At 36.3% G+C, this 12,538-nt stretch overlaps 1 protein-coding gene across 1 annotated transcript; it reads right to left on the bottom strand.

Moving 5' to 3' along the window:
• Positions 1-2,661: 2,661 nt before the first annotated feature.
• On the bottom strand, positions 2,662-12,399 carry LOC139696314 (ubiquitin-conjugating enzyme E2 S). Its single transcript, XM_071595028.1, has 5 exons — positions 12,249-12,399; positions 11,925-12,072; positions 10,365-10,555; positions 6,905-7,033; positions 2,662-3,837 (listed from the first exon to the last, which is right to left on the bottom strand). The coding sequence occupies exons 1-5, from the start codon at positions 12,264-12,266 to the stop codon at positions 3,682-3,684; spliced, it is 642 nt and encodes a 213-aa protein (XP_071451129.1). The 5' UTR covers positions 12,267-12,399; the 3' UTR covers positions 2,662-3,681.
• Between the last annotated feature and the right edge of the window lie 139 nt (positions 12,400-12,538).

Consider the following 12,538-nt stretch of genomic DNA (forward strand, 5'->3'; position numbering starts at 1 on the left):
AGTCATTGCTAATATTTAATCATTTGCTTAACTAGGGATCTTGGGTGGGGAGTCCAAGCAGATAATGTGACACGGAAGGCATTTTAAGTACTTCATTGGGCAATGAGAAAATTAAAAGGAAGTAGCATAGCCACAAAAGAAAAAGTATACATGGTACTCATTAGCCCCGTCCTAGAAAGGTATGGGTGGGACATATTAAAAAGTTCAAAGAAAGGCATCAAGATATGTACTCAGAAGGTACAAAAGAACAGAGTGTCACAGAAATGTTTAGATATACTGAAATCGGAGAGTGAAAAATAGAAGAAAAAGGAGTAGGTTATGCGCAATGTATAGAATTATTTAAAAGGACAAAGCATGGGAAGATTTATGGAAACAGATAGAAAAACCAAACTTTAAGGGAAAATAACTACCACAGTTTTAAAATAGAAATAAGAATGCAAAAAACAAATAAGAAAAAATTCTCTTTTTTTAATAGAACTATTATTGATTGGAACCAGCTGCCTGGAGGTTTGTTTGAGCCCTTTCCATCCAATTTTAGGAGATTTAATAATAAGTGTAAAGCAGCCACTGGGTGATAAACTTCATTAATCAGTGATTATTATATGAGGGTTGCCTATTTACATTTTGAGCCCAATAATGAAAAGACAGTAATTTGTTTTTGAAAATCGCTTTATTGTTTTTCGCAGTATTCTCCATGATAATCAATACACTTTTGCAAGTGCTCGAACCAATTTTCGTAACACTTTTTCCATTCCGATTGAGGTACCTCAGAAACATGGTTTTTGAATGCATCAACGGCTTCTTTAGGTGCCGAAAAACATTGACCAAGTAATTTTTTCTTGATATACGGGAATAAAAATAAGTCATTTAGCACTAAATTAGGGCTGTACAGATTCCATTCCATGTTTTGGCCAGTCAGATAGGTAGTTGTTTCAGCCGAACTGAGAGAGCTTGCATCGTCATGACGAAGAATGAGCCTTCGTTGCCACTTCTTTTTCCGTATTCCACCAAGCACTTCTGGCAAACGAATGCTTGTGTACCATTCAGAATTCCAAGTTTCTCTAACTGTACCGTTGCCACATGTCCAGTTATTCTGAAGAAACAGTCATTTGCTTCCATGTGCTTTGTGCATGAATCCCTTTTTTTGGAGGATTTGGCTCGTCTTGGAAGACCCATACCATGGATTGCTGTTTTGTTTCGCCCTCATACGCATAGATTCAAGATTCACCACATGTGTAGATATTGTGCACAGCTTTTGATGCTCCACAATTGTATTTCTTGAGCATTTCCTGGTACCAATTGACACGAGCATCTTTTCGAGCTTTTGTCAAATTTTGCGGAATCCAAGGCGAACAAATTTGTTTCACAGCTCAATGTTCATGCAATATCTTATTGATGCTCGTCATAATAATCCCCAAGGATGCCTCAATCTCACGATAAGTCTCATGACGACCTTCCTTCAGTAGTTCTTGTGCAGCATCAATGTTTTCTGGTCCAACAATTGATTTTGGATGACCTTCACGACTTTCATCGCTGAGCAAATGGCAGTCACGATGGAATTCATTACACCAGCATTTCACAACGGCTAAGAAGATGGGGCTTCATTGCATTAAGTGGAAGTACGTTGATCGATGCACTCCTGTTTTGATGATCCACGTCAAAAGTCATAAAAAATAATTGCACGAAAGTGTTCACGAGTTCAACTAATTTTTTTGCCGAGACAAAATTAATGAGTCACTGTAAACAACACAAGTTATGACCACACGACAAAATGCTCTGGAGAAAGTTAGCATTAAAAGGGTAAAACTTTCAGATAGAAACATCAGATGGCACCTAGAGCACCTGATGATGATGTAATACATCGAAACCCAGTCACAAAACAAAACATTTTATCAAGGGAAAAGTGCTACGATCAGTTATTCATTAGTGTTGCCAAGGCTCAAGATATAAATAGCAACCCTTGTACTAATATACTAATTATAATATAGTTTTGTATGTGATGTGAATGGTGTGAGAAGTTGTATTGTGAAAAGTGACTGATGTGTTAACGGCACGTGATTTTGAACAGTATATGAAATTGAAGAGTGCGGGATTGTGGACGGAGTATTGCAATGGACAGTGCCATTGTATGAAAGAGCATTTTGTCTCATCTATTCTTCTTGTGTATATATGTACATGCATTGTAAGAGTGATCGTTGACCAGACTTGACTGATTGCCAGGACCAGGACATTTGCCTAATTGCAATGAGATTTATATAATAATATAGTTTCATTTGGTCTACCATTAAGTTCTAGCAAAGATAAAATCATACGCCTTAGAATTTTAGACGAGTTTGTCTAAAAGCATACAAATGCAGTGGTCAGAAATATGAGCCCAGGACACAGGTCAGCAGCTCAACAATCTTAATTGACAGTTATACACCAATAGGATAACAAAGCAATGAGGATATATTGCAGTTCATGGTGAGAACATGGGTGAAGGAGAACAAGGAAACATAAAACAGTATTCATTAATATCTTGCATAATTTACCAATAAAATGCCCAATTAGGTTTTATAGCATCGAAATGGAATCATTCACAGTATACTTGTCTAAAATCAACAGACGGATTAGAATTATGGATTACTCAAAATTAAAATGTACAACAATGGTTTTCTTCATACTTAAAAAATTTATTTCACTTCCAGTTCAATCCCATTTAAGACAATCATTACTTATGTACCTGAAGAAAGATGATACAATTAAAACGAAAATGCCTAAAAATGCAACTCTTCAATAAATTCATAATCATAAATACGTCGTTGAAGTAAACTTTGTTGGCTGTTCAGTCTTGTAGCAATTCATTCCATCGAAAACATTACTTAACAACAGATCTTCCATAAATTATAATACAAACATGAATAATAGTAAAATATTGTCTTACAACACTATAAACAAGCAGAGGTTAAGTGAAAGCCTCTACCAGCTAAATAGGTGTCATACCAAAGTTCAGGATAATATCAAGATTAGAGAATTCAAACTATCTTAGATGCATGAGTTAGATTTTCTAAAGCACTATTAAAGGGTGATATTTGCCAAAAATGTTCAATTTCAGGATATAAAATAGCATGTCGTTCAACAATATCTTCTCACAGACTATAAATAAACAGAATACTGCACCATATAACCAACTATTCAAAATGAATTACTCCCATTCCCTATCAATTTAACTAGTGCAATTCACTGCTTTACAGAGAATAAGATGTTATATACAGAAACCAAGAGTCTTCAAAAAATAAATAACGAATTAGCAAAACAAATATGAAGAGTCAACCAAAGTGAAAATGTGCTAAATGGATTGCTAAACTAGGGGAACAAACATGTACAATAGCTACAAAAAGACCACCAAACAGAAGAAATGAATGTTCTCAAGGCATTTTGCTTATAAAAGTACCTCTTGTCTTTTCTTGGCACCAAGCGTACAACCTCTTTAGTCTCATAAACTCCCTCAATGGGGACACTACACATATGATGATGAGGCTGCTGCCACACGGTGTTCTAGAAAGAGGAATGGGGGAAACAGCACTGTCACCGGCAGTATTCACTAACCCTGAGAGGATTTTTCCCAGAGAATGTCGAGTCATGCATAGCAAAAAGTAGGGAGGGCACCGGGTGGATCACGGTCTCCCTTGCATGCCTCTCTCACAGCCTCTTGAGGGTCCGCTTTCGCTCCTTCATCAAGCGCTTTTTCTCCGCTGCCACCTTCTTGTCCCCTGCGTGCTTCTTCGTTGGGCCACCCTCGAAGTTGCCCACACAACCTTCAGCTGACTCTGTGCCCCCTTTTGATATTTTGACCGACTGAAAGAGACAATTGCAATATTAATACCATGGTCAGTATTCACATTAGGATATCAGGGCATGATTTAAGACCATCGTGATGAAGATAGCATTATTAATCATGGCGATCATAATTGAACACATTTTCATAGTCCTGAAATTAGAGATCACGTTATTTTATTTACATTAATTTCAATCAAGCTAGTGCCTAAGAAAATGGTTCAAACAAGTAACTACCATAATTGCCATCTTAGCTGTTCACCAGAAAGCTCCATGTTCTATGATATGTACGGTGAAAATCATACTATGGAAAAGGTATTTCAAATAAACAGAAATGAACAGCAATAATATCCATGGCAAAGATTCTTCTGGACACGCTAATACAATATATATCTGGATGTATATATCAAAACTGGTACATATATATTCTTCATTATCAACTAATATTGAAAAACGCACACTAAAACATAGCGATAGGCCATTGTGGTACCTCAATTTTATAATTAACTGGATACTTTATGAAAGCAGTGTAGACTGAGTATGCCTACATGTCTTATACATGCTTGATACATGTATGGGGCATATTACATTCATAGCAAATATTTCGGACTAACACAATACAATTGCAATTCGTTTGAATACAAATGATAGTCACAATTTAAAAAGAAAACAGTCAAGAGGAGCAGTACGTGTGACCATAAGGATAAAATTATTTATCGAGAGAGAGAGAGAGACAGGCATGAATACATCCACAGTATGAAATTGACGTTTGCACAGGAACTGATAAACTTTAAGACTTAAATGACAAAGAGCTATTAGTGGAACAGTAAGTGAGGAAGATGGAATCTTTGTCTTTTTATGTTTCAACAAGCATACTTTGTCAGATCATGGAATGTGGACAAATAATTGTAAGGTTGTACAGAACTGGATACAATTTTCAAACATACAAGAATGTACCTTTGCAAAAACTGAATTATTGAGGAAGCTGGGGCGACAAATATTTTTAATTTATTACTTATGGAAATTTATTTGGCAATGGAAATATACACACAAGCCACACCAACTGGGTATTGGATGTCTAACATTGGTTTACCTTACAGGGTTATCAACATGGTCACAACGGGCAAGAATATCTACTAACTTGGCTATGAATCTCAAGTCAAGTAAATGGTACTGTTTAATGGATAATTAAAATTTTGCACACAATCAACTTACACCCGATGTAATCACAAAACCTTTTTTAGAATAGAAAATGATATAAAATAGACAATAAGGAAAGGGCATGGTATACTTGCAATATCTCATATACTACCTTGATCAAAAATTTCCCGTAATTTATTCAGAAAATTAAAAATACAAGTTTATTCATCTAAATCTATATTGTCCCCTTCAAAGTAATCCCCATCGACTGCAACACACTTATGCCAGCGCTTGATCCAATCCTCGAAACATTTTTTATATTCGGTTTTCGGTATGTCCATCAGTGCTTCCTGCGATTTTTCCATTACTTCCTCTCGGCTGCTAAAACGCGTTCCCCGTAATGGTTTTTTAACTCAATTGAACAGAAAGAAGTCACAGGGAGCCAAATCAGGTGAATTCGGTGGCTGTTGGATGGTATTTGTTGCATTTTTCGTCAAAAAATTACGAATAATGATAGCACTGTGCGACGGTGCGTTATCATGGTGCAAAATCCACGAGTTTTCTGCCCACATTTCTGGTCTCTTTCGGCGAATTGCTTCACGCAAACGTCTCATAACGCCCAAATAATACTCTTTGTTTACTGTCTGGCCTTCTGGCAAAAATTCATGATGCACTACACCGTTGTAATCCATGAAAACCGTCAGCATTGCCTTCTTTTTTGACTGAAAACGACGTGGTTTTTTTGGTCTCGGCTCATTTGGTGAACGCCATTCACTTGCCTGATGTCTGGATTGCGTGTCGTACTCATAAACCCACGTCTCGTCTCCAGTAATGATCCTTTTGATGAATGTGGGATCGGATTCAGCCTCGCAAATCATGTCTTTTGCGACGTCAACACGGTCTCTTTTTTGCATGAAATTGAGGTCTTTTGGCACCAACTTTGCTGCTACACGACGGAAACCCAAATCATTAACCACAATGTCTTGGGCGGATCCATAGGCAATGTTCAAGTCCTCCGCTATTTCTCTGATGGTTAATTTGCGGTTATTGACCAACATTTCTTTTACTTTATCAATTTTTTCACCGACTTTCGATGTCAATGGTCTGCCACTGCGTTCATCATCTTCGATTGACTCACGACCACTTCTGAACCGCTCGTGCCACTGGTAAACGACCGTTTCTTTTAGAGAATCGTTGCCGAAACACTTTTCCAACATTTCCAACGTCCGTGCGCCACTAAATCCGTTTTTTACGCAAAATTTAATACAAGTTCGTTGTTGCAAATTTAAATCCATTTCTGAAATTGTAAAAAATCGCCAACACACACAGAGATAGATGTACTCTTGGCTACGTAACTTTTGCAAATGTCAAGTTATGACACTAAGATTTAAAGGGAATATCAACAACAGATGTACCAATTTAACAAAAAAACAGAACTCAAATCGGAACGATGGGAGCGCCACACGGTGGTTATTCCGGGAACTTTTTGATCAAGGTAGTATTTTGCCAACAGTAAAATTGAGAGTACTTAAATTATTAACGCAATTAAATCTTTCATGGTTTCATTGCATCACGAACAACAGTATTTGGCTGTGTGGTTTAGAAATATTGAATTATCCAAGACAAATATTATTAATTATTCCAAGGGAATAATTAGTAATATTTTTGTATTGGGAATACAACCGTAATGGGTGTACAATTATAATCACAATTATTCACACACTACACTAGGAGACACGATTCCATCTTTTATACGTTAAATGCTGTTTCAGCACCCCACAAGAAATTCATGTTAGCTTTTCCAAAATATACAAAAAATATAATGTCCATAAGTTTTCCTACCATCAAGAATGGAGAACATATTGAGTGTGCCCACGAATAAATAAATTCACAGCTTAAGGGTTCATAAGAATATGGATTACAAAATGACAGTGCAGTGTGTACATACCTGTGCATGAATTTCGGTCATCATTTTTGCTCGCCGCGCATAATCATCGTATCTCTCTAGAAGCAGCTTGCCAGCTTCCGCATTCAAAGCAGATTCTGGATTGGGCACAATCAGCAGGCACTTAATGGTCTGTGAAGAAATCAACAAATTCATGAAACTCACTTGAAACCAAGAGGAATATGTGCACATGTATGCGATCCCAGAATTGACACCACTCGTATATTTTCATTGACATTTAATTAATATTGAAGATGCTGTGAAGAGTCAATTAGTCAACACCATCTATCTGCGGAAACTTTAATAGCAACCCCTATTAGTTGCTTCTTTAGTATGGAGATAAAATTTCTTTTCCCTAACTGATTCTCCATGTGGGAGACCCAAACCCAAGATTTTCTTCATTGCTCCTACCCTTGAATTTGAAGGGTGGCTATTACTACGTATCCTACATGCACACATTTTGAATTTATACCAAAATATGAGATTACGTACTTGAAGCTAGAGTTGAATAATATTTTTGTGATCTAGTTACTGAATGTGATTATAATATTGTCTGTATAAATAATTATTCATCCATTTCATGTTGTGCAAATATGGTGGGGATTTCCACATGCAAGTGACTGAAAACCAAGACCAAGTGCCTGAGAGAGACAATAGCATGAAACCAAAGTTCCCAGGCACATGTTTCATTGGGGTAAATTGACCCTTGGTCATGTTAGATGTGCCTCTCGAAGCATGCATTTGTGATCCGCTCAATGTTTTAGCACTAATTCTCCAATATTTGCTGCAAAATACAATATGAACTAAAAATAAATTCCATATATTTCACTCAGCTTTTTTAACTATCACACAATTTTAGGATCAATATTAACAGAGTTCTTGTGCTAAGAGCTCATCATACCAAGGACCACTTTACTGATTTACTTTCAAACTAAGTGTACAGTAATCACTAATTTTTCTGCCATGTTCATCACTCTTAGGAATGAGCATTCACATTTTGCGTTCTATTAATTCTTTAGTTCATTCATAGATAGCGTTAATGGTCCCAGCGTTCAAGTTCATTTTTAAAGATACATTTAACTTAGAATATACCATCCTCCTTGAGATAGAGGACCATGCTTAAAGTTAGGGACAAGAGTTTCAAATATATTCAACAGATTCAGCCGAGATGCAGTGGAAGTTCATCATTATGAGAAACAAATTTACAGTTTTCCACAAATTTAAATCTTAAAGCATATGCATACGGGGGTCGAGATGGTGCGGGGGCTAACGTACAGGCTTCCCACCCAGAGGGCCCGGGTTCAAATCCTGGCGGTGTTGAATATTTTTCGGTGGTAACTTGGTCCCTTACTCGAGGTGCTTTGTGGAGGGCACTTTGAGTGAGTACGCCGTCCGTCGGATGGGACGTTAAGCTGCAGACCCCTTGGTGCCTTTCGTAAAGAGTAGTAGGCTAATGCCAACGCCGGGGGTCTCTCCATCCTCCATCCTTTCCGGTCCATCCCTAATGGCACAAATGACCTCAAATGTCGGTCGCCTCCCCTAATCACTACTACTAGCATATGCATAGGGATAATTACAGTTTTATGAGAATTACATATTGTCTCAAGAGGGAGACACATTGTTAGGGTAAATTTATTTTTCAACCTTTACTTCTAAAAACTCTTTAGTTTGAGAAACAAAGGCCGAAGTTAAGACGGGTGTAGACAGTAAAAAGGTGTCACTAACATGTGTACTAAGAGACTTAAATTGCAATAGAAAATTAATTTGGGGTATAAATAAGTTACTACAGGATAATACCCATGATAATTTAAGAGAGTTAATTGTAATTTTAACAGTTGTGTTTCAGTTGAAAGTGCAAACACTCAGCAAAACTTCAGGAAATCATTTCCTAGCTCAAATATTTGCATTTTGGCATCACTTGACTAACGGAGAAGGTAACATGCCTTATCTTAGATTCAACCTAAGCCTTTGACTCAATAGATGATAGAATTCTTTCTTAAAAAATGCAGTGCTATGGAATAAGAGGGGTAGCAAGGCAGTGGATTCAATCATATTTTAAAGATTATTAGGATATTCACCACAACGGTCGTTGGTTTTGAATACATTGCCAAAGACAAATCTATATAAAAATTGGATGCCTCAGGGTCCACTAATTTTCTCAAATCATTTTAATGATCTACCCTCAATTTGAACGAGAGAAAATGGGATTCAACCAATTCTATATGCTGATGATACCAATATACTATTTTCTGCAACCTCCATAAGTGAATTAACTTCAAAAAGTACGGATTTAAGTTAGCAATGGGGTCATTGAGTAAGGATGTTAATCGTCAAAAAAAAAACAACTTGTCAAAACTTTGATATGGAGCGTAGCTAAGCGAGCGGAGCGGAAACGTGGTCATTGAAGGGGGAGGATGGACGTAGACTGGAGGCTTTTGAAATGTGGGTTTGGAGAAGAATGGAGAAGGTGAAATGGACGGAGAAGAAAACAAATGAGGAAGTACTTGGTATGGTGGGCGAAGAGAGGGGTTCGTTGGGAGAAATCCTATGGAGGCAGGAAAAATAGATGAAGGGCATATTGATCGGCAGTGGGATGTTGACGACTGTAATAGAGGGGAGAATTTTGGGTATACGAGGAAACAGCAGGACTAGGTTAGGGATGTTGGACAGGATGAAGTAAGTACACAGAGTTGAAGAGGGACTTGATGTTGAGTAGGTTGCTGTATTTTGTGTTTTGTTAGGAGCAACAAAATATATATTTGGAAGTGGTGTCCATTCAAAACCTACCTTAACCGGTAGATTACTTTATAATGATAATAATATATAAAATCTTATATGCATAGGAATGCTCTGAATTTTTATGTCTTTTGATGTGTCCAATACATATTGCTTTAGTACACCAATCCTTGGGCATATAAAATTATAATTATTACTTTGCATTAAATATTTACTTTGCAAAACCATGAAAAAATGCTAGATTATACAGCCAATCAAGACGTTTGAGAGGGTCCATTCTTAATGGCCAAGAGGAGAGTGTGGCTCTTGACTGTATCGGCTGGCCAAGGAAAGAATTGCGCACCTGGGAACTCCTTTGCTCCACCAGGAATTTGGATTTCAACACATATTCAGGGATTGTAACAAAATTTAGTTAATGCATAGTGTAAAACATCAAAATTGCATATTTTTGGCTCAAATAATTTTGCAATCATTAAGTTCGGCAATAAAATTCTTAATCACAGATAAGATTTAAAAAATATCCTTTTTCCACCAATCACTCAATTGATTTATGGCGGATTGCTTGATACACACAAAAGGTGATAATGTATTGCATATAATAAATTGTTGGAGAAATATACATATATGTTGGCCTAAATTTATAATGCAGGTAAATTATTAGTTTTTTAATACAACCACATTTGGGTGAATGCATCAGCAATTAAGCATCACAATTAGAATAACTTACTAGAAGAATGTGCTTGATTCCATAGTCAGACTTCCAATCCTTCTTGAGGGTGTCTACACATATCTCCCCGGAAGATGCCACATTCGGGTGAAATAGTCGTGTGAGGAAGAATGCACGAGGAGGAGCAGTTGGGAAGTCCTTGCCGAGAGCCAATTTGACACGAAAAACACCTCCAGTGTAGGGTGTTCCAGCTAATAAGTGGAGAAATTGTGGTTGGTAATCGGTCTAGATAAGTACAAATACTACACAAGTAAGAATAAAAAATAAACTACTAAATGAAATATTGAGATGCAATTACAAAAATATATCATAAATTGATTTTAAAAAGACAATCATTTAATTTATTATTTAAGAACTTTACCGTTTCTGTAGAATAAAAAGAAACACTTGGCCACCCTTTTTCACATAAACCTTTTAAAATCAATGGGTACCATTATTACGGTTTAATTAATGTATTTTATAATGACGTTTACAATATCCAATCTGAGATAAATTTGCCATTAAAATATAAAAATAGAGCTAAAGAAATGAAAATCTGAAAATTAAGCTCTGGTGCAACCTTAGTAAAGTTATGCAAATGTTTGTAGAAAACACCTTCATTCTGCAACAGAGTAACACTGAAAGACAAGACAAACAATATTTGGGCACAAAAACTTACATTCACGATTCATTACACCTTAATATGAAATTGACTTCATGATAACACTGTGAGTACCAAAGCAGCCGAGGACATTACATTTTTAAGAAATTGGGCCCATGACCAGTAATTTATGTAAGGTATCCCATGTGGAGAGCATGGAATTTCCATACCAGTTGGATAGCACATAGCTACATTATAAATGTTTCTCAGCTGGGTCGTTTAAGTAAAAATTATGCACCCATTAAAGTCTCAGGAATATTAACAACTACAAGTTGATCATCATTAAATAAAAACTTGCTCGTATGAACTTAGGGAAATAACGTTTGGCAGTCTGTTTCATGGTATTATTTACATAGGTCTCATAAGATAAAGATGTTTTCAAAAACTAAAATTACAACCATAATACAGACCAACAATAATACAGACAAGGAATCACTCCAACGTTAATTATACTTAGGAACACGTTAATTGATACACATTAACATTAAATGCGTTGTTGAAGATACTGCTTATGTTTAATGTTTACTATAGCAACAATCATCTGCGAGGAGTGGCATACTTATAGTACACATATCATATATTGGCAGAGTTGTTTGATACTGAATTTTCACGTCAATAAAACCCTCGGCTATGTAAACACAAGAATTTTTATAAATGGCTAAAGAAATAATCATCAAGCATCAAGTCAGCAACTTGGTTTCGACACAGTATAAACAAAAGTACTATATTTACATGAGATGTAATCACATTAATTATATAATGAGACTGTAGTGTTTATCATAAATACTTCGCTGATTTCATTCCCTGCCGCGACTTTCCCTTCCTACGTACTGTGCATCCTTAACAGAAGTCTCAATTTCATATGTAAAATTGAATAAATTTTCTGGATGTAGCCGTTGGCTTAATTATTTTTCACGTACCTGGGCCTTCAATAAGTGCCTGAATGTCTGTGATATCTTGGTCGTTCAAAATCACCTTAATCCCTTCTGGAGGGTCATTTGCCAAATCATGCATCTCTTTGGCAATCCTTCGAATGATTTGAGGCGACAGATTCTCAACATTTGACGCCTAAAAGACATCAAGGATATGGAAAAATTATGCAATTCATTATATAAATGGGTATATTAAGCTTCATCAAAAAGATCATGAATACAGGCATCCGTTACAAATCACTCTACCAAGTAGCTATTACATTCCAATATTCTGAGAAAAGGTAAATAAGTGAAAGCTAAAATCTTTCTTACCGAAGACATGATGGACATTATCTCTACTGAACTAGCTGGCCCCTTGCTTTATGCACAAAATGTTTATTGAAACTAAAATACAGTGAAAATTTTCGAACACAAATACGTCACAATTTCAACCAGTTCACTCATCAGCTATGGCCATGGCAACCGTTTTTCAAATCGACCAACCAAATTTCACTTCATTTAAACTCTAACCCAAAAAACAATAATTGAATAATTGTGCATTAGTAAAATAAAGCATTACGCTATAATCTAGGTAAAATTCCCTTTCAATCACATTTTGTTAT

This window comes from Hetaerina americana, unplaced genomic scaffold (assembly GCF_022747635.1).
Source record: "Hetaerina americana unplaced genomic scaffold, ioHetAmer1.1.p SCAF_1, whole genome shotgun sequence".
Lineage (NCBI taxonomy): Eukaryota > Metazoa > Arthropoda > Insecta > Odonata > Calopterygidae > Hetaerina > Hetaerina americana.

Excerpts from the sequence above, each read along its gene's own strand:
- LOC139696314 (XM_071595028.1), bottom strand. Across the intron at positions 7,034-10,364 it reads GAATCAAGCACATTCTTCTA|ACCATTAAGTGCCTGCTGAT; the intron begins GTAAGTTATTCT and ends ATTTCTTCACAG. Across the intron at positions 3,838-6,904 it reads TGACCGAAATTCATGCACAG|TCGGTCAAAATATCAAAAGG; the intron begins GTATGTACACAC and ends TGTCTCTTTCAG.